The 27278-nt window shown below is 35.6% G+C and overlaps 1 protein-coding gene across 1 annotated transcript in view; it reads left to right on the top strand.

Annotated features, from left to right (window-relative positions):
* Window positions 1-27278, top strand: part of ERICH2 (glutamate rich 2) — a 91641-nt gene that overhangs the window by 27128 nt on the left and 37235 nt on the right. Inside the window, exons 2-4 of the mRNA XM_044669092.1 lie at window positions 25733-25766; window positions 25986-26034; window positions 26324-26357. Of these exons, the coding sequence (XP_044525027.1) occupies window positions 25733-25766; window positions 25986-26034; window positions 26324-26357 (117 nt within the window). The remainder of the gene's footprint in view (window positions 1-25732; window positions 25767-25985; window positions 26035-26323; window positions 26358-27278) is intronic.

The raw sequence follows: 27278 nt of genomic DNA, 5'->3' as shown, positions 1-27278 counted from the left end.
ACTATCAATTTGGTTTTCTTCTTTCCTTTTTTTTATTAGATTGACCAGTACTTTGTCTATTTTATCTGTTTTTTCAAAGTACCAGCTTCTAGTCTTATTTATTAATTCAATAGTTCTTTTACTTTCGATTTTATTAATTTCTCCCTTGGTTTTTAGTATTTCTAATTTAGTTTTCATCTGGGGGTTTTTAATTTGCTTGCTTTCTAGTTTTTTGAGTTGCATACCCAATTCATTAATCTCTGCCCTCCTTAATTTGTTAATATATGCATTCAAGGATATAAATTTCCCCCTGAGTACTGCCTTGGCCACATCCCACATAGTTTGGTAGGATGTCTCATCATTGTCATTTTCTTCAATGAAATTGTTGATTGTTTCTATGATTCCTTCTTTGAAAAATTGGTTTTGGAGAATCATATTATTTAATTTCCAATTAGTTTTTGATTTTCCTGTCCAGGTGCCCTTACTAATTATTATTTTTATTTCATTATGATCTGAGAAGGTTACATTTATTATTTCTGCTCTTTTGCATTTGTTTGCAATGATTCTATGCCCTATAATATGGTCAATCTTTGTGAATGTGCCATGTGCAGCTGAAAAGAAGGTGTATTCCTTTTTCTCCCTATTTATTTTTCTCCACATATCAATTAAATCTAATTTTTCTAGGACTTCATTCACCTCTCTTACCTCTTTCTTATTTATTTTTCAGTTTGATTTATCTAGATCTGAAAGAGGAATATTTAGATCTCCCACTAGTATGGTTTTACTATCTATTTCCTTCTTGAGCTCTGCCAGTTTCTCCTTTATGAATTTGGATGCTATGCCACTTGGTGCGTACATATTGAGCAGTGTTGTTTCCTCATTGTTTATACTGCCTTTAATCAGGATGTAATGACCTTCCCTGTCTTTTTTAATCATATCTATTTTTACTTTGGCTTTGTCAGAAATCATAATAGCCACTCCTGCCTTCTTTTTCTCATTTGACGCCCAAAAGATTTTGCTCAAGCCCTGAACCTTAAACTTGTGTATGTCCACCTGTCTCATATGTGTTTCTTGTAGACAACATATGGTAGGATTTTGGTTTCTAATCCACTCTGCTATTTGCTTCCGTTTTATGAGCGAGTTCATCCCATTCACATTCAGAGTTATAATTATAAGTTGTGCATTCGCTGACATTTTCGTATCCTCCCCTATTCCTACCCCTTCTCCTTAAACTATTTCCTTTTAAACCAGTGGTTTGCTATTAAGACCCTATCCCTTATCCCCTCCCTTGACTAACTTCTCTTTCTACCCCCTCCCTTATTATTCCCCTCTTTTTGTTTTGAAGGCCTAATAAATTCCCTCCCCCTTCTTCTCCCCCCCCCTTTTTTTTACCTCCCCTCTCCCCTGCTACCCTTGGTTTATCCCTTCTGACTTTCTCAGTAGGGTTAGATAGAGTTTTATATCCCAATAGATAGTATAGCTACTCTTCCCTCTCCAAGTTGATTACGATGAGAGTAAGGTTTAAATATTACCTCTTGATGCTCTCTTCCTCTCCTACTTATAATAGTATTTGTCCCCTCCCCATCCCATGCCCTCTTTTTGTGTAATGGATTATCCTATTTTTCTTATTCTCTCAAGTTTCTCCTGGTGTCCCCCTCCATTCATCCTCCTCTTTCCCACCCCCCCATATCATCTTAGACCATTCCAAGGTCAAGCCCCCTGGTGGTCCCCCTTGCTTGATCCTCTGCAGGAGGTTTCTTTACAAGTCTCAGGGCGCTGCTTCCATAGTCATATACCCATTTGCACTGGTTCCCCACTCAGGGTTTCAGAGCCGTAGCTCGCGGCTGTGTCTGCCTCCACCCGCGCCTGCGGTCTGCTCCCGCGCTCTGCGTCCTGCTCCCGTGCTCAGAGTTCGTGTGGGTTCTTTAGCTTTTTGGGGTCCTAAATCTTGCTGCTCCCAGGAACAGGCCCCAGAGCTGCCAATGACTCGATGGGTGCCCCAAACTTGCTCTATTTCTTTTTAGCTGGCTTCGGTGCTATAGGTGGTGTGTGTGGAGGGGGTGGGGGTGGGATGGTTGCTCAGCCCGTGATTTAGTGAGAGCTGTTTCACCCCTTTATAGCATGGAAATGCCCTGATTCCACGTACCTTCCACGCTGTGCCCTGTTGTGGGGTTCCTCCGTTCGTCTGGACTTGTTTTTATGTCCCCTTGAGGAGTTTTGTGTATTTTGGTCAGGAGAGGTTAAGAGCTGCTTCTTACTCTGCCGCCATCTTAACCTGGAACCTTTTTATGTTGTTTTTTTTTACTTTGATTCATAGAAACTTTGTGTCCTTCCAGTTTTGCTAATTCATTTCTGTTATTTGCTCTTTCACATGGCATTAAAAATTTTTTTTATCCGTCGTCTTTTTCATGAAATGTTTAAAATTTTTTTTCTAATTACAATAGTTCTAAACTGCTGGCTATGGTTTGAGTTCTTCCTTAAAATTCTATTACCATCCATATAGTGGTTATATTTTCCCTTATTTCCTTTATTGAGCTTCTAGACCATTCTGTTGATTGTGGTAATTGTTTTTTTCTTTTGGGGTCTAGCTGATTACGTACAATTTTTCCCCCTTCTAGAGATTTCTTGCTCCTTTTGGTAAAAAAAAAATATCATTTATTGCTTTGTAGCAGAACAGTAGACATTTATTAAAGTAGTACAGAAGATTTAGACACACATTGCTATGGAAAGAGTTGTTCAAAAAAATAGTTGTTCTTTTCTGGGCTTGAAAAAAGCTTATGCATATTTTTCAGAGTTTGTAGCAAAGGATGTCAATCAGAGCAGAATTTTGGATATCTGTTGGGATAGCTGTTGACAAACAAACTTAATACATTTCATTAGAATGTAAGCATAGTTCAGTGCAGTCTCCTCTGTAGTTTGGAGATCATTTTTATTATAGGTTTCTGGAGTTAAATCTGGTATTTGTAGAAGAGATGTCATGCTTTCTTTTCTTGGCATTCCCATTGTTCATAAGAGCATCAGCAGTAGCATAAATGTTAGCTATCTTATTCTTGAGTTCTAACTTATCATCCTACTGTTACTAGAATGTCTCCAAAGTCTTGCAATTTCCCATGTAATCCATGCTATAAAATGGGCATCTCTATCATTACTGTGATCGAAGCAGTATCTGCTATCTGACGTGGAATGACTTTAATTCATGCCTAATATTAAATTACATACAAATACATATTCAATAGAACATTTGGCTCTAGAAAAACCATTCTGTATGTTTACAAAGATCATAAAGCAAGAAAGGGGAAAAGGTGAAATGATCTGCTTTGTTTTACAAACTTTTTAGGTTTCCCAATTTGTTTTGCATGTAGAACAGTTCAAACTTTACTTTAGGACTTACAAAAAGAAATTTTTAAAAAATTCCCTCTAATTATTTCAGTTGTAATCATTTCCCTTTTGTTTATATTTATTCTCAAGTTAAATTTGGCTTTGGATGGGAGGATGAGCAAAGTTCTCTTGGATTCAGAGCTCTGACCATCCCCTCAGTTTAATTCATGGTGCATCTGATATGTTTCTTTAGTGAAACCATATCCCACATTAGCATTCTTGAGCACAGGGGATCATTTGAGCTTTGGTATGTACAATTAGGAGATGCTTGATTTTTATAAGGAAATTATTTTACCTCTGTATTTCCATCTCTATTAGATTAAAGGCAGAAAGTGAGAGTGAAATTCATCTTACAGCATTTCCTAGTCAGAAAGATATGGGTGCATGTAGTTTAGTTTTTATTTACTAATAATAAACTTAGCTCTATAATACAATCAGATTTGTAGAAGGAAAAGGAAATTCAAAGAGAATTGAAACAAGTGAAAGTACAAGAATTAAGCTTATGAGAGCTGGTTGGGGTTAGGAGTGGTATCCCCTTCTATAGAAGATTGGTTTGCCGATTAAGACAAAAAGTAAAAACTTCTGACAGTTGGTTACAGACAGCAGTGGTGATCTTGGTGCTCCTGTCATCCCAGGAACTGGAGTGTGGCTTCTACTATGTTCATGCCTTCTTCCACGTTCATGCCTTCTTTCACCTGGCCCAATGCCACATGCTTACTTGTCCAGTCAATCAATCTTAGCAGTACAGATGAAAAATTGGAAGCAACATATGTTGGTCCCAACATTTGCCATGGATAAATTGCCAGGATCAATTTGCTTCAGGATTAAGTCTTTATTGGCAAATTTCTCTATAAATGGACTTGCTTCATTCTAGTGCAAATATAGGGTGTGAAGTCACTATCCTGGCACATGGACCCAGGGATGAATTTGTGAAAGCAGAATCCCTTGTAACCAAATCCCTTTTCTCCAGTGCTCAGAGAATGGAAGTTTTCTGCTATCTGTAGAAACTTGTCTGAAAATACCTCAAAAGAAACTTGGTCCAGAAGCTTGTTATTGACACTAATACTGAGGAACACGATGGGGTTGGCCATAGCCATGGATGGCTAAGCTAGGATTAGTGGAGGCTGGAGTAGTAGGATTTAGCATCCAATGGACCAAGTGAAACTGAGGGCCCTACATGGCAGCAGCTATAAAACCTCACAGGGATTCTTTTACAGTAAGATTATTTTACATTAAGGTCTGTCTTCAAATTTCAGACTAAGCTTTAATAACTGTTTAGGAGTAAAGCATGCTTAATTCTGTTTGATTCTAGGTAAAGGTTAGAAAATACCTTCAAACAGCTACTTTTTTCCTCATAATTTAACATATGCAAAGAGCCAAGTCCATATGGGATGTTTTCCAGTTCTAAGGGTAAAAAGCACAAGGGGAAACTGAGTCAGCAAGGACCAAAAATTTGCCTTTGCATTGCTTTTGTTTCCAATTTCCCCTAGAAATCTACAACCATCTGTAACTGCCTGTAAGATTTAGAAGTCCTAGGCAGCAGTTCATATGGGCAGCTGTTAGCATGTTTTCTTGCATGATAAATTGCTAAAATGTCAACTAGAACAATTGACCTGCATTAAAGTAATCAAGAGAATCTACCTCTCACAATAATTTCCATTGCTAACATCTTAGAATAGGATATAGTTGTTAAACCAGATCATAATAATAAAAGACAGTGGGATTATTTTATAGTTCTAACACAGTATATGATAATACAACATTGAAAATATATTTTGTGTAGTTGGACTTCAGATAAGGTCTTTTAAACACTTTAAGTAGAATTTTCTCCAGGTATACTGGCATTACCCTGAATGTATAGTGCATACAACCCATCATTTATAATACATTTCAAATAAACATCCATTTTTAAATGTAGCAATCATAAAAATAAAGAAATAGCATTAAGAGATTTTGCCCCAAAAGTGGTAGACTCAACTCAAAATGAGAACAGTTCTCATTCAAAGTAGCAAATTGACAATGTCTCTTTCATATTAAATTCTTTTCTTCTTTCTTTTTATAAAATGCTCTGGCAGGGAGTAAGTTACCCCAGTACAAGCTCTCTGCTGTCTATTTTAATATCACCCTCTAGAGAAAAAGTTTTTAACCAGGGGCCCGTGGACTCATTTTTTCAGTATTTTGATAACTATCTTTCAGTATAATTGTTTCCTTTGTAATCCTATGTATTTCACTTTATGCATTAAAAAAAAACAGTTTTCTGGAAGGCATCCATGGCAGACTTTGCCAGACTGCTAATGTGGCCCATGATATGAAAATGGCTAAACCCCTAACTTTAACCATCCTTTAGAGCAGAGGGAATCTTATAAAGCAGAACCTTTGAATCCAAATTTAAAGTCTTGATGATGGTCTGGAGTACCTGACAAGGCTTTTTGACTTGCAGTCTTTGGGGCCACCTCTCTCCTCATTGACCTGGGATGGAGATTCTGGTCCTGGGAATGAAAAGTCTCTTAGCACAATAAATATCTTAACAGCATTCAAAAAACTTTATCGTACCCAAGGTTTTAAAGGTAGTCTACTCTTTCCTCATTTTGACCTATTTTTCAACATTTTATCATTAGTAGATGGGGAAAGTAAGAGACTTTGGAGTGTATAACTTCATAATTTCTTTTTTTTCACTTTATACTTTCTTTAATAACATAAGGAAAATAAGTGTCTGAATGGCAAAATAAGAATCTAATAAACCAAATACAAATATTTTAAGACTTAAAATAATAATGTTCTGTTCCACACCTCAAAAAGCATCCTTGTTTACATTTGCTTACATTTTTTTAACACTTTGGTGTAGGTGCTATGCACTTCTTGTTCTAAGGAGAAGGCAATACTACACAATTGCTATTAATAAGCAAATATCAGGAAATATGATAAAACAATAGAGGTATTCTACATATGGTAGAGGAATCAACTAGAACCAAAGGACATTAAAATAAAAATAATTCAAGATACAAAATCTCTTCCCTAAACCATAAAGTTAGCCTACTTTTTTTAAACCCTTACCTTCCATCTTAGAATTGGTACTATTGTAATGGTTCCAAAGCAAGAGTGGTAAGGGCTAGGCAATGGGGATTAAGTGACTTGCCCAGGATCACATAGCTAGGAAGTGCCTGATTTGAATCCAGGTCTTCTTGTCTCTAGTCCTGGCTCTCAATTCACTGAGCAACCTAGTTACCCCCAGGTTACATTTTCTAATATGCTTCAGATATTCTCAGGATGGTCAGGGTTAGGTACATTACATTGCTCCTTGCCAATAAGGATTTATCATCACACATCATGATTTAAGAATGACTGTATATAGTTCATAGTTTTATTATCTTGTGTTTTAGAAAAATATTGATTATAAATTGTTACCTTCTATCTTAAGTCCAGTGTAGACTAAGTAAAATTCAAAATGCAGATACAATTTTACCATTATACCTCCATTCAATAAGACCAGGAAAATTTTCATTTTTAGTAAACATTGCTGAAATTTCGTGGTTTCATTACATAAAGGTACATAGATACAAAGGACAATTTGTTTTTGGAAATGTTATCCTTATGTTGAGATAATAGCTTGTAGATCACATTTTGGTAAATAGTTGTTTGCTAGAATTATAGCTTCCACTTTACAGTTCAAACTAACATTACCAAACCCTAACTGATCATGCAATAATATAATTTGGTGATCATGTAATTGGACTTTTCTCATAAAATGTTTTTGAAATTCTAGGCCTATATTGATTGAATAAAAACGCTAGAATACGGCTCTAGGTGAACTTTTGTCACATGCGATTTTGTGAGCCATCTGAAATAAAGTTAATTTTCATAGCGGTGAACAATTATGACTACATCAAAATTGCAACAGTAATAAATAGAAAAGGCAATAATAGATTAATCAAAAGCTAAACTAGACATCTTTTGTAATATAACATTTCTCTTAAACTTTAAGCCAATTTTCTGGTTTGTGTTCTCAGATAAAAATTCTTTTAAAAAAAATTTTTAGCTTCAATTTTTTTTTTACCAATTACATGTAGTAACAAATTTCCACACAAGTTTTCCTAAGTTATATGCTTGCACTTATCTCTACTTCCCTTCCTTTCCCCCCTCCTGGGGCAGACAGGCAATTTTCAGGTAAAGATTCTTGTTTCTAAACACATAGTGATGGGCAGATTAGAGAGCAATATAAATAAGATTATAAAGTCATAAAAGGCATTCTTCCTTCCCAGTGATGAGCACTGTGGAGTTCATTACAAATGTAATTAGTGTCATAGAGTATACTTATATTTGCTCTTTCTAGTAGGTTGTACATAGTATATTGTACAGAGTTGTGCAAGCAGATAGTCTCTGTCTCTTTCTTGTCCACTGCACGAAAATGTAGGAGATGGAAGAGTGGGCAGAGAGACTTACTTCTGGCTATAAGTGGCTAAAAGACGTGCATGGTGGGATGATGGTGTTATCTTTTCCAATTTACTGGTGTATGAGATGAAATCTCAGGGTTGGTTCAATTTGCCTTTTTCTTATAAGTGATTTGGGACACTTTCTTATGGCTATTAATAGTTTGCAATTCTTCAAAGAATTGCTTGTTTATATTCTTTGACTATTACTGATTGAGGAATGTCTTGTAGTCTTATATATTTCTGTTAGTTGTCCACATATCTTAGATATAAAACCCTTATCAAAGATACATGGGGGGGGGGGGGGGAGCTGGGTAGCTCAGTGGAGTGAGAGTCAGGCCTAGAGATAGGAGGTCCTAGGTTCAAACCCGGCCTCAGCCACTTCCCAGCTGTGTGACCCTGGGCAAGTCACTTGACCCCCATTGCCCACCCTTACCAATCTTCCACCTATGAGACAATACACCGAAGTACAAGGGTTTAAAAAAAAATGATTAAAAAGATACATGGTACGGAGATTTTCTTTCCAGTTGACCACTTTGCTTCAGCCTTCCTCTAAACCAGTGATTCCCAAAGTGGGCGCCACCGCTGTAATGATTAAAAATGATAAAGGCTGATATTATGAGGAAAAGTAATATTTTAATTACCATGGCCATGTTGGTAAAATATATAAGACCATGCACCTGATAAAAGCTATTTCAAAACTCCCGGCATTTTCTTCCCTCCACCTGGCTGCCTCGTACCAAAAGAGAGAATGCACACTCAGGTAGCAAAGAGGAAGTCAAAACCAACTTCTCAATATTTAAAGCCAGGCTTTATATTGAAGACGTCATCGAAAACAGGAAACCCATTGGACCATGGGAAATGTAATTTCGAAGTCCCCCACATGTCCACAGGAAGTTTGTCATATATCTACATATGTTGAGGCTTAATATTTCTAAATAGAACCCCAGAAATTCTAAATAACACACTGCCCCCTGGTGGGTGCTGCAGTGATCTAGGGAGGTGGTGATGGCCACAGGTGCATTTATCTTTCCTATAAATGCTACTAAAATTTAGAAAAAAAAATTAATTTCCAGGGGACTAAGTAATATTTTTCTGGAAAGGGGGCGGTAGGCCAAAAAAGTTTGGGAACCACTGCTCTACACTATTAAAAGATATTTTAAAGGCGTTATATTGTTTCTAGGGATCTAAGGGAAATAGACTAAATTTCCCCTAGATTCATATTAGGCAAATAATTCCATAAACTGTCAAACTTACATGTCTAAAAAAACAACTTCTTGTCCATTGCAAGTGGAAGTTTCTTCAAGAAACACAAAGACACATATATACACATGGCCAGAGTAATACTCATTTAAGAAAGCAACCTATAAAAAAATTTTAAAAAGGAAAAAAAAAAGGAAAAGAAAAAGGGGCAGCTGGGTAGCTCAGTGAATTGAGAGTCAGGCCTAGAGATGGGAGGTCCTAGGTTCAAAGCTGGCCTCAGACACTTCCCAACTGTGTGACCCTGGACAAGTCACTTGACCCCCATTGCCTACCCTTACCACTCTTCTGCCTTGGAGCCAATACATAAAAGTTAAGGGTTAAAAAAAAAAAGAAAAAGAAAAAGAAAGCAACTTATCTCTCTTACCTCCATCCTTTCAGGGATTCAAGAACGATGACTAATTTTTGTTAGCTTTGGCCTGACCGTTGGACTAGTCTACATTTTTAGATATAGAACCAAAAGTTTTAGTAGCCAAGTAGCAAAAACTAGGATGGAAATATCTTTAAAGTTCAAGGACAGTCAAGAGTAGCTATCTCCCTATTTTAGAGTCAGAGATGATGGGAGTACCAAAATGTGGTTACTTATACAAAAAGAGGAAAAATAACAAGATGATCTCTCTCTACCTTTCTATTTTCCCCAAAAACATTTATTCCCTTTTTACTTAACTCACTTCTTGAGTTCAGTCATTTTTCTTTGAAATTTTCTTTATGAGGATTTTAGTTGATTATAATAGTTGTAGGTTTTTTTAAAAAAAAATCTTACCTTCTGTCTTAGAAACAATACTAAATATAAATTCCAATTACGACAGAAAAGCGGTAAGGGCTAGGCAACTGGTGTTTAAGTGATTATGAGGGTCACAAAGCCAGGAACTGTCTGAGGCCAAATTTCAACCCAGGGCCTTCTGACTCCAGGCCTGGCACTCTTTTCAATAGCTACCTAGTTGCCTTGCAGTTGGCAGTTTTGAAGTTATGAAGAGGAGTTGGGCTTAGCCACAACCACTCAGAAACCCAGCTGGTTTCCCCAAACCCATCTCTTAAAAATTACTATTATTCATGTGATCTGACTACAAATCATATAATAACACGATCATTTAGTACATAATTAGCTAAAATTTCAGGTGACTTGAAGAAGAAGGGATAGGATAGGCAGGAGGACTCAGGAAGGACAGTGGAAATAGGGTATGGATTAATTAACCAAGTTCTTTTGAGGGAAAGGAAGTACTCAGCATACTATTGTTAAGTGCTGAATCATTTTATAGCAATAATAAAGAAAGCATTTATGTATTTTTGAGCTGTGTCATCCATATAATCAATTCAAATCCTAGAATTCCCAAATTTGGAGTTTTTTCAGGTTTGCCCAACCAGCAGGATTCTGAATCATTTGGAAAAGCACCGAGGGATTTGGTCCAATTTGCTTTTGTTGTGTACCTCCATCATATTCTCAATAGAAAAATAACTGTCCACAAGGTTAGCATCAACTATTCCAGATAACTTGTTGCAATGGAATTGGTCAGTTTGCAAGAGACCTTTACTTTGGGCTGCATGTTCTTTGTGTTCATTCCTTATTATTTCATTAGTGCGATACATGCATTTATATCTTTCTCACATTTATATCTGTGAGCTTATTGTTTAGGGAGTTCCCTCCAATGATGCAGATTACAATCCATCTGTAATGTTTTCCATCCTGTTTGACGCTTGTCTATAATCTTCTAAAAGTTCATCAGAGGGTACCCTTGCCACCAGGTTGGGTGTCCAACTTGCTGGAGACTAATTTCATTTTCTCCCAACAACTTAATGGTACCAGTAAGGACTCTGTATATTGTCATCCTTCCTTCTTGCCAAGTGTTATCTTGTGATCACACTTCTTTTCTCCTTGCCCTACAATTTCTTATTGTTGTCCTTTACTCCTCTTCTTTAGAATTCCTCAGTGGTCATGTGCTATAGTCTAGTCACACCAACCATGCATCTTTCAGTTATCCTCTATGTCCTCATCTTTTGTCCTTCAAAAGCAGTGATTTTCCAAATATTTCTGCCAGAGAGAAACATGGGTAAAACATTAGTATTGAAAAAATAGGCCTTTGCTTTCATTTTTTAAAAATTCATTTATTCATTGACTTATTTGTTTGTTTGCCTAGATGGTCACTGATCAGGATAATGTGATTATATCTTCCAAAGAATCATGAATGAGCTTTTGTTATATGGATGGGAGACACTTTGCTTTAAAAGGCATGTAAGATAGTGTTTAGTTCTACCAGATCAAAAAATTTTTTTTGTAGTTCATAAACAGTAAACCCATTTGGATGCTATTCCTTAAACCTTTCAGGTTTTATAAAGGTGGAATCCATTTTTGACTATTACTTGCAAAACTCTGTTCCCTTTCTAAAAACTCATTGAGGATGCCTACAATTCTTATGTGAATGACTCTCATAAATATTTTGCATAGAGTAGAGTAGGCATATCGGTTGATGGTTATTCATGTTCTCTTAGTCACTTTTTCCCAGTATTAACAAGGTATGAGTTTTTTGGATACTTGTGTTGTCTTTCTCCTTTTCTGATATCTTGTATACTCGTCCCTCAATAACCTCAGAGTTGTACTCTAGCTCTAGCACAGTTATCTTCTACACATACTTAGTTCTATCTGGCAGCCATGTCTAGGCCAGTGGAAAGAGTGGGATTTATTCTAGTACAGGAATCAAATCATATTTCTGCTGAACAATAAGATGCAGACTTTAACTACTGCTGAATTATATAAAGAGGCACTAGCTACTGCCCATTGTCAGCTGCAGTTGTGATAATCTCTTAGATCTTAATTTGTTGTTGTTCAACAGTGACTTGGTCATGGTTACATAGCTAATAAGCGTGAGGTTGGATTTGAACTCAGATTTTCCTGACTCCAGTTCCAGTACTCTATCCACTGTGCCATCTAACTCAGGTCATAATAGATATGGCATATTTCCCTGCTATGGAGCTGCTATCCCTGTTCCTCTTGATCTCCAGGTTGTAGTTCCTGCCAGACCCAGTGGAGGATGGGCAGGGTGTGTGTGGATGAGGAGAGAATTATGAGGTGATAGGGTGCCTGTTCTTCATTCACATATCCTGAGCCAGGGAAACACAAGGTGGGAGCAGAGGATGACTGCCCACCTGCTTGTCAGCGTACCGGTAGGACAGGGAAACTCACCACACTAGGGACCAGCAAAGGAAGGGAGAATGATAAGAGACAGACAATAACTGCAAGCATGCTAAACCGCCATACTCACCTCCTTACTTTTAGTACTTTCTTCCTAATCATTGTATAACATCTCAGGTACACATATCTCACTTTGGAGATAAAGCATAAAAATAGATTTTTAAGCTTTTTATTTGGAGAGTCAGACCATATAACATAAATATATTTCAATATAAATACAACATAAATATATTTCAACATAAAAGTAATAAAATCCTTAGATCATAAGTCAAAACATGAAACCATAAAGTTGTTGCTTTTTTTCTTTGATTGCTATAAAATATTTTCACATGAAACAGTGGAAACAGTCCATTTTAGTATGTAAGTTAAAGTAGCCCAAAATATATGAAGTATCCACAGGGAATTCTCAACTAAATAAATAAGAAATGAATAAAGAAAAAGAGATTCCATCTTTTTACCATTTTAGCCTGACTTAATAATGTTCTTGTTTTTAATTTAATTTCTCTATAGGTGAAATAATTTTGGAAAATGACTTGAGAATTTCAGGGTAAGAAAAAATAATCCCATATGACTAAGTAATATTTTAAGACAATGGATAATATTGGGACAGCAGAGTAATACAAGGGGCATTTAGGTGGTACAGTGGAAACAGCATCAAGGAATCAGTGGGAAAAAAACCATGAAGGAAGGTAGAACAATACCAAATTTCAAAACTATATTACAAAATGATAATGATGAAAACCATTTGGGACTGGCTAAGAAATAGAGTGATGGGGGGGGCACCTAGGTGGCTCAATGGATTGACAGCTAGGCCTCTTAGGGCAAAAACTCACCATTTATCAAAAATTGCTTGGGAAACTAGAAAGCAGTGTGGCAAAAATTGGCATAGACCAACATCTCACACCCTATACCAAGATAAGGCCAAAATGTAAAGATGATCCAGACATAAAAGATGATAAAAAATTAGAGGAGCATAGAAAAATGTACCTGTCAGGTCTATGGATAAGGAGAGAATTTATGACTAAATGAGATAGTAAGGATCACAGAAAATAAAATGGATAATTTTATTACACAAAATTAAAAATGTTTTGCAGAAACAAAACTAATACAGCCCAAATTAGGTCTCATTTCTCAAATATATAGAGAACTAAGCTAAACTTTAAAATATGAACTAATCCCCAGTTAGTAAATGGTCAAAGGAGATGGACAAACTTTTCAGAAAAAGAAAGCAAAGTATCAATATAGCAAATAGTCATATGAAGAAATGCTCTAAATGACTCTTGATTAGAGAAATACAAGTTAAAACAGCTCTGAGATACTACCTCATACCTTTCTGACTGATTAACATGATAGAAAATGAAACTGACAATTGCAGCAACAGATATAGAAAAATTGGGACACTAATGCACTATTAGTAGAGTGGTGGACTGGTCCAAACATTCTGGAAAACAATTTGGAACTATGCCCAAAGGACTTTAAAACTGTGCATACCCTTTGGCTTAGCAAAACCATTACTAGGTCTATCCCAAAGAGATTTTTAAAAAGGGGCAGGGAGGGAGAGCTGAAGATGTATATTTACAAAACCTTAAATAGCGGCTTTTTGTGGTCCCAAAGAATTGGAAAACAAAGGGGTCCCCATCAGTTGAGGAATGGCTGAACAAGTTGTAGTACATGATTGTGATGGAATACTATTGTGCTATAAGAAATGATGAAGAAGATGGTTTCAAAAAAAACTTTGGCAGATTTGGATGCAATGTAAAATGAGCAGAACCAGGAGGACACTGTATATAATAACAGCAATATTGTAATGATGATCAACTGTGAAAGATTCACCTATTCTGATCAAGACAATGATCCAAGAGAACTCCAAAGGATCCATGATGGAAAATGCTATCCACCTCCAGAGAGAGAACTAATGAACTTTTGAGTGCAGATTGAAGTGTACATGTTTCACTTCATTTATCTTTTTCTTTTATAATATGGCTACTATAGGGCAGCTAGGTACCATAGTGGAAGGTGCGCCAGGCCTGGAGTCATAAAGGCCTGGATTCAAATCTGGACTCAGATACACCTAGGTGTGTGAATCTGGGCAAGTCATTTAACCCGCATTGGCTAGTCCTTACCACTCTTCTACCTTGAAATTTATACTTGGTATCAATCCATAAATAGAAGGCAAGGGTTAAAAAAAAAACCATGGCTAATGAAACACATTTTGCATGACTTTATAAGTATATTCAATATATTGCTTACCTACTCAAAGGGTAGGGAAAGGGAAAGAGGTAGAGAATTTGGAACTCAAATTTTTAAAAAATGATGTTTAAAATTTTTAAATGCAATTAATAAACATTTAATAAGATAAATAAAAACGTTTTAAAAGAATAAGATATGTTGGATATTTTATTTTTTAGAAAAAAATTTTTCCATGGTTATATGATTCATGTTCTTGCTCTTTCTCTCTCCCCATCCCCCCACCTCTCAGTAGCCAACGCGCATTTCCACCGGTTTCTTCCTGTGTCATCTATGAAGACCTATTTCCATATTATTGATGTTGGATATTTTAGACATGATTTTAAAATGTACTTCTCTACAACTAAAAGATACTACAAAGAGATCATCTCTTTAAATACCCAAATTCTTTCTGTGGAATTCAATTCATTTCTATGAATGGTTATCTTTCTAAATATTTATTACAATGAATTGAATTTCACAAAAAAACCTGTGGGGTAAAACAAATAAGCTGAAGAATATCTATTGGCACTTGTTCCAGTGCTTAGATTTTCTTTCTGGAACGTAATTTCCTACTTTGAAGGATAGAAAGATGAACAGGATCTGATCTCTGACTGAATAAACTTAACAAACCTACATCTTGGCAGCATTGAGACCACCAAACCAGTTAAAAATGTAATTGGACAATATTTAGTGAACCAAATAAGCATATAGTAGAATGCAGACAAGGTTAATACGTGGTTTCCCAAGGCTCATAGGAATCCTTAGGTATAGGTAAGTGGTATCTATTTCTATTTGAGTTTGGTATCACTGATTTACACTATTGTAAGGGACATTGCATTTATACATATAACAATGATATAAAGCAGAATAGAATATGACATATGCTACAAGCAAGTTCCAAAGTGTCATGGAGGTTCTGAGAGGTTATTTTCCAGTGCAAAGATCAGAAACAGCTTCTTGGAGTAGATGACATTGGAGCTAGATTTTAAAGCATGGTTACAGTTTGGCTAGGTGGAGATAGGGAGAAAGTAAGTTCTGGGCATAGAGGCATAAAGTAGGTTCTGGGCATAAACAAAGTCATGAATTTGGGGGAACAAGTAGTCTAGTTTGGCTGGAAGATAGCATGCATAAGAGGAAGTAAAAGGAACTACTATAGAAAAGGTAATACTACTAAAAAGCTTTAAGCATCACAAAGTACTTTGTTCACATCAATCCTGTGTGGTAGACTTGGGGCAGATTACAAAGGACCTTAAATAGCAAGCTAAGGATTTGGGTCTCTTATAGGCAATGGGAAGTCATGGAAGATTTTTAAACAAGAGAGAAACAAAATCAAATTGTGTTTAAGATAAATTTTGGGCTTTGTGTTTAGGATGGATTGAAATTAAGAGAAATTGGAAGTCAACAATCAATTTAGGAGCCTAGCCTAGGCCAGTGATAATGAGTTCTTGAAGTCAGTAATAGGCAGTGACTGTGAGAGTATGGAAATAGCATTTAATGGGACAGAGGAACTAATTTAGTTACAGGGAAAATGGAGAGGGAAGAATCAAAATTGACCCCATAGCTTCCTGACTAGGAGAATGTGGTTGGGATTAACAAAGATAGAAAAGAAAAAAAGGTAGAGCAAATTTACAAGGGTTGATGTTTATCCAATATTGAGTATAAGTTTGAAACACTAAAGAGCATCTAGATGAAGAATAGGAAGTAAATGAAAATGTGGATGTGAAACTAGAAAAGTTGGGGCTGGAAATATAGACTAAGAAGTCATCCATGAAACACTCACATGCAGACTAGGAAGAAGTACAAAAGAGATTGTCTAGGGAAATTTATGGAGAGAATTTAGAATGAAATAACAAAATTACCTATAGGTGACATGCACCTTTGGTTTTGAATTTCATGTTCCAGAAAGCATTAGATTTATAGAGAAAAAAGCTTAAGATGACATGAAGGTATAGCTTATGGTTTGGGAAAAGCATACAGGCTCTTTGCCATGCAAGGAAAAGATGTTGCAAATATTGTATTTATAGATATCTTCCCTAGTTAGAATATAAACCCTTTAAAGACAGGGTCTAATTTTCTTTTTTAGCTTGTATTTGTATCCTTAGCACTTAACACAGAATCAGGAACATACTAAGTACTTAATAAATTCTTGTTACCTCAATTAACCCACTGAATAATAAAAGCAAAAAGTCATTTTACACATTCAGAAAAAATAGAGGAAAGTAAATATTATAATTGGGTAAGTCAAACTAAAAAAAATTATAAAACAGTCTTTGGACCTTTATAGGCACTAACAAACATAGAAGCCAAGGGTCTTGAAGGAAATAATGGAAAAAAAGAGAATATTATCCAGTGATACCCATTCTCAACCATAGTAAAAAGCAGTAGTTACCGAAACTAATTGATGCTAGTTAAAAAATGGGAAAATCCATCAGTGGAAAGAATTAGAATAAAAAACCCAGAAAAAGTTGAACTCCAGGAGCACAGGATTAAGTAAATCTAATGATGCCAGTTATAAAGACCACTTATTTGACAAAAACCGCTTGGAAAATTTGAAAGCAGCTGTTACGTGGGTAATTTGAGGAAAGGTGTGTGGAATAAGGGAATTTGAAAGGAGGAGGTTGGAGACTTGCTAAGTGGGTAATCTCGGTTACAGGTAGGCTGGGATTAAAGAAGATTCAGGGCATAATAGGACTGAAGTCAGGAGTATAACACAGAAGGGAAACAGAGATCTTCAGGGAGAAGAGAAATTAAACTAAACAGACAAACACAGCAGGCTTACAGACTGGGACTTAGACTCAAACACAAGCTGAGGGAAATAGACTAGACTGAAATTAACAAACAGGCTTTAGTTAATTTCACAGGAAGGGACTTGTTTTGAAGTAACACCTTCCTCCAAGATGGATGCCCCAGCTTCCCTCTAAGCCCAGAGTATGTTGTTTCTTTCCCTCTTCTTCCCTCTTGATAACTAACAGACAAATTATACTAATAGGGCTGTTGAAACACAAAAGGGTTTATTTTCTTTGAAGGATGTTTGTTAGGAAGGTGGATCAAAGGAAAGCCCTATCAGTTGTCTCAGGAACCTCAGGTGGGGTAAGGGAAGCAAAGATGGAGTCTGAGTAAGGACCTGCCTTTAAACTCAGCTTTACCAAGTGCTATTGCTATCTAAAGGGAATAAATGATGACTGACTAACCTATAACTAATGCTGTCAATTAGGTAACCCTTCACAGATTTAACTCCTCTCTAATTACTCTCCTTATTAACTCCACAGACATATAAGGTAAGGGAGGGAAGGCAGGGACGGTATTAGGAAAGGAAGATATAAAGGGTTTATCTAAAATAATAATTTCTTAAGTAAATATGTCAAAGCTAGGCTAAATTTCAATATTAAAGCTAGGTAATCAAGGCAGCTTGGCTGACTGACAACCTCCTTCCACGGAAGATCCAGCCAACTGTCTTTCCTCAAGATTCCAAACCCCTAACAGCTTTTGGAACTCAGCCAAAACTAGAAAAAACTATATCACCCCAATTCTGTATACTACACAGCATAGCAGAAATTAGGTTAGACCAGCATTAATGCCATATACTATAATGAGCTTCAGGTGAATGTGTGACCTGTATATAAAAGAAAGCCACACCATATAAAAAGAAAAAGAAAGAAAGAAAAAGGCAGAAGATATAATTCACAATTATAGAAGAAAAAATCCCAACTAAACCTGGAAAGAGATTCTGACCCTATTCTTAACTTTTGGGATTTCAAAATCATTCCTCTTCATCTGTCTAATCCTAAAACTTCCCTTAGGGCCTAGACCCTCCTCACCTTCACCTTGTAGCCTACTCACCTGGGAACATTTCTCCACAAGGTCAGACTTGTAGCCTACTCACCTGGGAACATTTCTCCACAAGGTCAGACTTTGGTGAATTCCTGCTAGAGCCTCCATTTTTGTGAAGGGTCTCAGGTTGGCCTGCCTTCATATTACCCTCCAAGCCCTGTTTTTCACCTTTTGGACCTCATAATCATGTTTTCTCACCAGGTATTTTCATCTTCAGTCCCCCTGACCCCAATGCCCAGCTCCATTCCTCCAGGAGAATATATATTCTATTCTATATATAATTACTAATTATCTATAATATATTATGATATATAATTAATACAATAAATAATTAGAATATATATTCTTATCTTCCTAAGTCCTGGGACTGCTTTTCCTTTTATTTATATTTGTATCCTCAGTTCTTAGCATAGTACCTGCCACATAATAAGTGATAAAGAAAAACTTGTCTCCTTTTTTATCTAATAAAAGACAAATGGGGAATTTTGGGAAGATGGTGGCTTAGATGGAACAAATCTAAAAACCTCCTCACCCTTCCACACCGAGACAGAAAACAATGCACTTCGAGAAGAAAGAGGACCAAATAGAAAACAACACGACAGAGCAGGGGGACCCTACTGCTGGACAGCTCAAGAGGTATGGCAAGAAAAAGGCTTGAATTCTTGAACTGTTGAATCTGAGGATATAGAAGGGGAATCCCAGGACCCCTCCCCCATGCGCTGTGCAGAGTCTCCAGCAGCCCCTGAAATCTCCAGGCAGAAGGGGACACTGGCCTGGAGAGAGGGCCTTGCTGGCTCTGGACTCAGGAAGTTGAACACAGGCACCAGGGAGGTGACTGGAGAAACCCAGAGAAACAACAAAAATGCTAAGAAGATGTCAGCTTAGATGGAGCCAAACCTGAGACCACCTGGCTTTATCAAACCAAGATAGAGAACAAAGGACTTCAAGAGGAAAGAAAACCAGGAAACAGCAGGACAGAGCAGGGGGACCCTACTGCTAGACAGCTCAGCAAAAACACTCCATCTTGTCCCCCAACTTCTTTTTTTTCCCCTCTCAAGGTTTTAGCCTCAGGGCACATTAAGCAATACAAACTAATCCAATCAAAAAAGGCTTAATCCCATCAATTGGACAGAAAAGAAGTCTTCAGAGGGCAGGGAAACTCCAACACCCTTCCCCCATACACTGCAGCGAAAGTAACTAAAAACCTCCATTGCCAGCTGGAGAAGATCTTTCATCAAAGTTCATTAAATCCATCTGCTTCAACTAGCAGAACAGAAAAGGAAAAAATATGTGTAAACAACAAAAAAAGAGAAAAGAAATGACAATTGACGGCTTCTTTCCAGGAAGTGAAAAGAAAGGAAATGAAAAATAAGAAGAGGAAGAAGTTCCAGCAAATTGGACACAGGCTTTTGTAGATCTCAAAATTCAATTAACTCAAGAACTTCAGGAACTCAGAAAGCAATCAAGAGAGGCTGAAGACAATTTAAAAAAGGAAATACATGAACTAAAACAAGAAAATAAAGTCTTAAAAGCCAGAACTGTTCCAGCTTGAAAATGAAGCAAAGAAGGCAAAAGATGATCTACAAAGAAAATCAGACCAGAAGGAGGATGACCAAAAAGCCAGGGAATAACAAAAGATCAAGAATATCAAGGGAAATAATGAAAAAAATGTGAAGGAAGGTGTCCTAGCAGTACCAGATATTAAACTATACTATAAAGCAGCAGCCATAAAAATGGTATGGTAATGGCTAAGAGAGAGAAGGGAGGATCAGTGGAATAGACTTGGGGTAAGTGATGTCAGCAAGACAGTCTATGATAAACCCAAAGAGCCCAACTTTTGGGACAAAAATCCACTATTTGACAAAAACTGCTGGGAAATTTGGAAAACAATATGGGAGAGATTAGGTTTAGATCAACATCTCACACCCTACACCAAGATAAATTCAGAGTGGGTGAATGACTTGAATATAAAGAGGGAAACTATAAACAAGTTAAGTGAACACAGAATAGTATACTTCTCAGATCTCTGGGAAAGGAAAGATTTTAAAACCAAGCAAGAGTTAGAGAAAATTACAAAATGTAAAATAAATTATTTTGATTATATAAAACTAAAAAGCTTTTGTACAAACCAAAACAATGCAGCCAAGATCAGAAGGGAAACAACAAATTGGTAAAAAATCTTTATAACAAAAGACTCTGACAGGGGTCTAATTATTCAAATATACAAGGAGTTAAATCAATTGTATAAAAAAAATCAAGCCATTCCCCAATTGATAAATGGGCAAGAGAAATGAATAGGCAATTTTCAGATAAAGAAATCAAAACTATCAATAAGCATATGAGAAAGTGTTCTAAATCTCTAATAATTAGAGAAATGCAAATCAAAATAACTCTGAGGTATCACCTCACACCTAGCAGATTGGCTAAAATGAAAGAAGGGAGAGTAATGAATGTTGGAGGGGATGTGGCCAAATTGGAACATTAATGCACTGCTGGTGGAGTTGTGAACTGATCCAACCATTCTGGCTGGCAATTTCGAACTATGCTCAAAAGGCTATAAAAGAATGCCTGCACTTTGGATCCAGCCATACCACTGTTGGGTTTGTACCCCAAAGCGATCATAGATAAACAGACTTGCACAAAAATATTTATAGCCACGATTTTTGTGGTGGCAAAAAACTGGAAAATGAGTGTATGCCCTTCAATTGCGGAATGACTGAACAAATTGTGGTATATGCTGGTGATGGAATACTATTGCACTCAAAGGAATAATATTCATAGGAATTCCATGTGAACTGGAAAGACCTCCAGGAATTGATGCAGAGTGAAAGGAACAGAGCCAGAAGAACATTGTACACAGAGACCAATACACTGTGGTAAAATCGAATGCATTAGACTTCTGTACTGGCAGCAATGCAATGAACCAGGACAATTCTGAGAGACTTATGGTAAAGAACACTACCCACATTCAGAGGAAGAATTGCAGGAGAGGAAACACAGAAGAAAAGCAACTACTTGAACACATAGGTTGATGCAGACATGATTGGGGATGTAGACTCAAAACTACCACACCAATGCAACTATCAACAATTTGGAAATAGGTCTTGATCAATGACACATGTTAAAACCAGTAGAAATGCATATTGGCCATGGGGGGGGGGTTGAGGGGAGAAGGGGAAAGTAAGAGCATAAATCATGTACCCATGTTAACTTTTCTAAAAAATAAATATTAATGTTAAAAAAAAGACTCCAGCAAGTGATCAAGAGGGTTATCCATCATGATCAGGTGGGATTTATACCAGGAATGCAAGGATGGTTCAACATTAGGAAAACCATCCACATAATTGACTATATCAACAAGTTAACAAACAAAAATCACATGATTATCTCAATAGATGCTGAAAAAGCCTTTGACAAAATACAACACCCATTCCTATTGAAAACACCAGAGAGTATAGGAATAGAAGGACCTTTCCTAAAAATAATAAACAGTATATATCTAAAACCATCAACAAGCATCATATGCAATAGGGATAAAGTAGAAGCCTTCCCAGTAAGATCAGGCGTGAAACAAGGATGAACATTATCACCTCTATTATTTAACATTGTACTAGAAACACTAGCAGTAGCAATTAGAGAAGAAAAAGAAACTGAAGGTATTAAAATAGGCAATGAGGAGACTAAGCTATCACTCTTTGCAGATAATATGATGGTCTACTTAAAAAATCCTAGAGAATCAACTAAAAAGCTAGTAGAAATAATCAACAACTGTAGCAAAGTTGCAGGATACAAAATAAATGCACATAAATCATCAGCATTTCTATATATTTCCAACACATCACAGCAGCAAGAGTTAGAGAAACACCATTTAAAATCACCCTAGACAATATAAAATACTTAGGAATCTATCAACCAAAAGAGACACAGGAATTATTGAAAACAACTACAAAACACTTTCCAAACAATTAAAACTAGATCTAAACAATTGGAAAAACATTGATTGCTCATGGGTAGGATGAGCTAACATAATAAAAATGACCATTCTACCCAAATTAATTTACTTATTTAGTGCCATATCTATAAACTATCAAGAAACTTTTTTACAGAATTAGAAAAAACTATAACAAACTTCATTTGGAAGAACAAAAGACCAAGAACATCAAGGGAAATAATGAAAAAAATGTGAAGGAAGGTGGCCTAGCAGTACCAGATATGAAACTATACTATAAAGCAGCAGTCATCAAAACAATATGGTACTGGCTAAGAGACAGAAGGGAGGATGAGTGGAATAGACTTGGGGTAAATGACTTCGGCAAGACAGTCTATGATAAACCCAAAGAGCCCAACTTTTGGGACAAAAATCCACTATTTGACAAAAACTGCTGGGAAAATTTGAAAACAATATGGGAGAGATTAGGTTTAGATCAACATCTCACACCCTATACCGAGATAAATTCAGAGTGGGTGAATGACTTAAATATAAAGAAGGAAACTATAAACAAGTTAAGTGAACACAGAATAGTATATTTGTCAGATCTCTGGGAAAGGAAAGATTTTTAAAACCAAGCAAGAGTTAGAAAAAATTATGAAATGTAAAATAAACCATTTCTATTACATTAAATTAAAAAGATTTTGTACAAACAAAAACAATGCAACTAAAATTAGAAGGGAAACAACAAACTGGGGAAAAATCTTTATAACAAAAAACTCTGACAAAGGTTTAATTACTCAAATATACAAGGAGCTAAATCAATTGTACACAAAATCAAGCCATTCTCCAATCGATACATGGGCAAAGGACATTACTAGGCAATTTTCAGATAAAGAAACAAAACTATCAATAAGCATATGAGAAAGTGTTCTAAATCTCTAATAATTAGAGAAATGCAAATCAAAATAACTCTGAGGTATCACCTCACACCTAGCAGATTGGCTAAAATGATAGCAGGGGAGAGTAATGAATGTTGGAGGGGATGTGGCCAAATTGGGACATTAATGCATTGCTGGTGGAGTTGTGAACTGATCCAACCATTCTGGATGGCAATTTGGAACTATGCCCAAAGAGGGCTAAAAGAATGCCTGCCCTTTGATCCAGCCATACCATTGCTAGGTTTGTACCCCAAAGAGATCATAGGGAAAAAAGACCAAAATATTTATAGCCACGCTCTTTGTGGTGGCAAAAAAACTGGAAAATGAGGGTATGCCCTTCAATTGGGGAATGGCTGAACAAATTGTGGTATATGCTGATAATGGAATACTACTGTACTCAGGAATAATAAATTGGAGGAACTGGAATGACTTCCAAGAATTGATGCAGAGTGAAAGGAGCATAATCAGGAGAACATTATACACAGAGTGATACACTGTGGTAAAATCGAATGTAATGGACTTCTGTACTAGCAGCAATGCAATGACTCAGGACAATTCTGAGGGATTTATGGAAAGGAACACTACCCACATTCAGAGGAAGAACTACAGGAGTGGAAACACAGAAGAAAAACAACTGCTTGAACACATGGTTTGATGTGGGCATGATTAGGATGTAGATTCTAAATGACCACCCTAGAACAATTATCAATAATATGGAAATAGGTCTTGAGTGATGACACAGGAAGAAACCAGTGGAAATGTGCATTGGCTACTGGGGGTGGGGTGGGGAAGAGAGCAAGAACATGAATCATGTAACCATGGAAAAAATGTTTCTAAAAATGTTTTAAAAATTAAAAAATAATAATAATGGGATTAAAATGCACTGCCTTCCATCCAATTCTGGAATAATATGTTTTGAGTAAAGAAAATGCTATCCCTTCTATTGCTATAATATTTTATAGAAGAAATTACAAAAAGTTAAAGGCAGATTAAAATATATGTTTTATAAAATAATTTTTTGGAAAGCATCTATGGCTACATGCCCCAAAGGAAAAACAAAGATGCTCAAGAAAAAGATAGTTATTACTTGGTGCTGGAGAAGATTTTAAGGGGAAAATGATACTTGATATGGCATTCCTAGTCCTATGAAATATGATATATAGAAGGAAGGAAAAGGACACTAATATGCCTATATTAGCATCTTAGATTTTCTAATACTGCTTAATAATAATAATTAACATATGGTACCTTTTCATATGGAAAATGTCCATTTTGTCTATTATTTTTTTAAAATTATTTTTTCAACTACATGTAGAAACAATTATGGGTGGGGAAGAGAGGAAAAGTAAATTCATGGAGGAAAAATAAGATTTACATTTTGTCTTTGGATGTTAAACTCTCAGGACCCTAAAGTTTATAAAGGGCAACTGGGGGATAGAGTGCTTAGCCTGGAATCAGGAAAAATCATCTCCCTGAGTTCAAATCTGACCTCAGACACTTATTCTAGTGTGCGACCTTGAGCAAGTCACTTAACCCTGTTTTTCTCAGTTTCCTCATCTGTAAAATGAGCTGGAGAAGAAAATAGCAAACCATTTCAGTATCTTTGCCAAGAGAATCCCAAATAGAGTCATGAAGTCATTTGTAACAGAAAACGACTGAACAACAACTGAAAGTGTATAAGCAAAGTAAATAGAATCAACACTGTATAAAATCATTAGGAAGGACAGACGAGATTAGAGGTTATCACTTCTGTCTCTTTTCTTCCAGGCAAAGTTGCATGCAAGCTCTCACTAAACAGGGGTCTCTTGTTGATGGTGTCTCTTAAGGCATTTTGCAATGTTTTTCATCCAATAGGTTGTAGTTGAAGAGACTAAAATGAATATAATTATTTTGGAAGTAATGAGCACCAAAGAATGAATTCACATCAATTCCATAAACAAAGTCCTTACTTTTGTGCCAGGCATTGTATTATGCACTGGGGATATAAAAATAAAACTATCTGAACACTGATTTAAAGGAATTTATATCCCACTGAATGGGGAGGGGATAGAGAATACCATGTCAACATGTAAAGAAATACAAAGTAATGGGAGAAGAAGAAGAGCAAGCACTAACAAATAGACTAGATATTTTATATAATATATAACATCTGCTAATAATACATTAATAATAATACATTATTACCTATTACCACATATTATATGGGCACTAGTGTAACTATAAGCAAGCCACTTAAACCTTTCAAAGCCTTAATTTCCTCCTCTGTAAAATGAGGGTATTGAACTACATGACTAACTACTAAGATCTCTTCTAGCTCCAAATCAATAATGCTGTAATCTATAAAATGGGCATCATAATTCTTAGGGTGTAAGCCGCCAACTTGTGAAAATTATGTGAAATAATGGATGTAAAGTTTTCTGCAAACCTTAAAACACTAAAGAAAAGTTATTATGAAAAAAGGTATGTTTAATATCTCCTAGATAAATAGATATACATATATATATTCCTTTTAAATATATTCTAACGACTAGAAAATCATGGAATTTAAAACAAATATTTTTTATTTTTCTAGGCGAAATTGTTTAGACAAATCAGAAGTTATTAAGGTAAGAGTAACTTTTCTAGGCTATTCTTTGAAATTGTTTCATGGTCAACTGGTCATGCAGATGTACACATGCATGTTCGTTTTTTTAACTTTATCAAAAGAAGACATTTTAGTTTAATCTGTTAGAAATGTTTGTTTAAAGGTTCTCATCAAATATTTTCTAATACTCCAAACTGAAAAAATAATGAAAATGTTTTCTTTATCTCCTTTTCTCTTTTAGGAACCAAAGAATAGACAATATGGTAAATTGCAGGTGCTTGATGCAAAGGGTAAATAATCCATTTCTTTAACAGAAATATGGTGTAATAGCTATCAGGTTTTCATAATTATTAAGAAAAAATTCATAAATAGGATATCATAAAAATAAAGACAAATGGTAACCAAAAAAAAAAGAAATATAAAATGGCTGTTCACATACTTAAATAGCTTTAGTAAAACAATTATTTATTTCAGTGCCTTTATTTCAGAAAATAAAGGCTAAAATGTTTGGTAATCAGAATTTACATCAAGGGAACCAACATTTAAGATACTGAGGCTATTTAACTTGTTTTTCAAAAGAAATGGTTATTGAACCAGCTGAAGCAATGTCACGGTAAGAAGATGTCTTTGGCTGTGCAGCTGATCTATTACATGCCTCTTAAGCAATTAAAACTAGATAATGCAATCATTTCTCACTCAATTAAATTTGAAAGACCGGAAATGCATGGATTAGCACTTTAGCCTTTACTTTAGTTAGTTCAATTGTTATTTAGATTGAAGGGCATTAAAAATGAATGGCAGAGATTGATAAAAAATGCACAAGGTATACATTAAAGATAATATTCATTTCAACCTTCAAAATGTTATGATACTGAATATTCTAAGATTACTTTTATGCTTATTTAACTTATCAGAGAAAACAGAATTTGCTGTTCATTCTCCATTCTCTTTTTAAATATTTCATAATTCTTTCAGGATATATGTGTAAGGGAATCTTTAGTGTTGAAAATAAAATTGACTTACTGTTTGCTAAAACCCTATTTAATTATAGCTTCACACACACAAAAAAATTCACTTCCAAATGTTAGTCAAAATCAAACTGAGACAATGTTGAAAATAATTATCACAGGAGAATAACCTTTTAAAATTATTATAAAGCTCTGTTCAGCCACTAAAATAGAGGTAGAAAACAAAATGCACATGTAATATGCATATATGTGTGCACTTATATATGGGAGGATGCTGTTATTGCCTGACATTTTCAATTTCTAAGAAAAACTTGAAAGGAAATATGATCTATTCATTTTGAAATATTGTATACAAAGTACTTTTTACAGGATTCTGTTCCTGATTAACTGGTGTTTATTTTATTGGTAAAATCCTTCTGATTTTATTTCAATAATAAAACTAAAAAAATAAAAATAACTTCTATTATTTCCATACCAACCTTCGTTTAACCAGTATGAAAAAAATAAAATGAATTATACCTTTTGATTCTTTTATAATTAATGTTTATACAAAGTATATTTTATTT

Source organism: Gracilinanus agilis, chromosome 3 (genome assembly GCF_016433145.1).
Source record: "Gracilinanus agilis isolate LMUSP501 chromosome 3, AgileGrace, whole genome shotgun sequence".
Lineage (NCBI taxonomy): Eukaryota > Metazoa > Chordata > Mammalia > Didelphimorphia > Didelphidae > Gracilinanus > Gracilinanus agilis.
The sequence above is the reverse complement of the archived record's forward strand: the minus strand, read 5'-3'. Positions and strand labels throughout refer to the sequence as shown.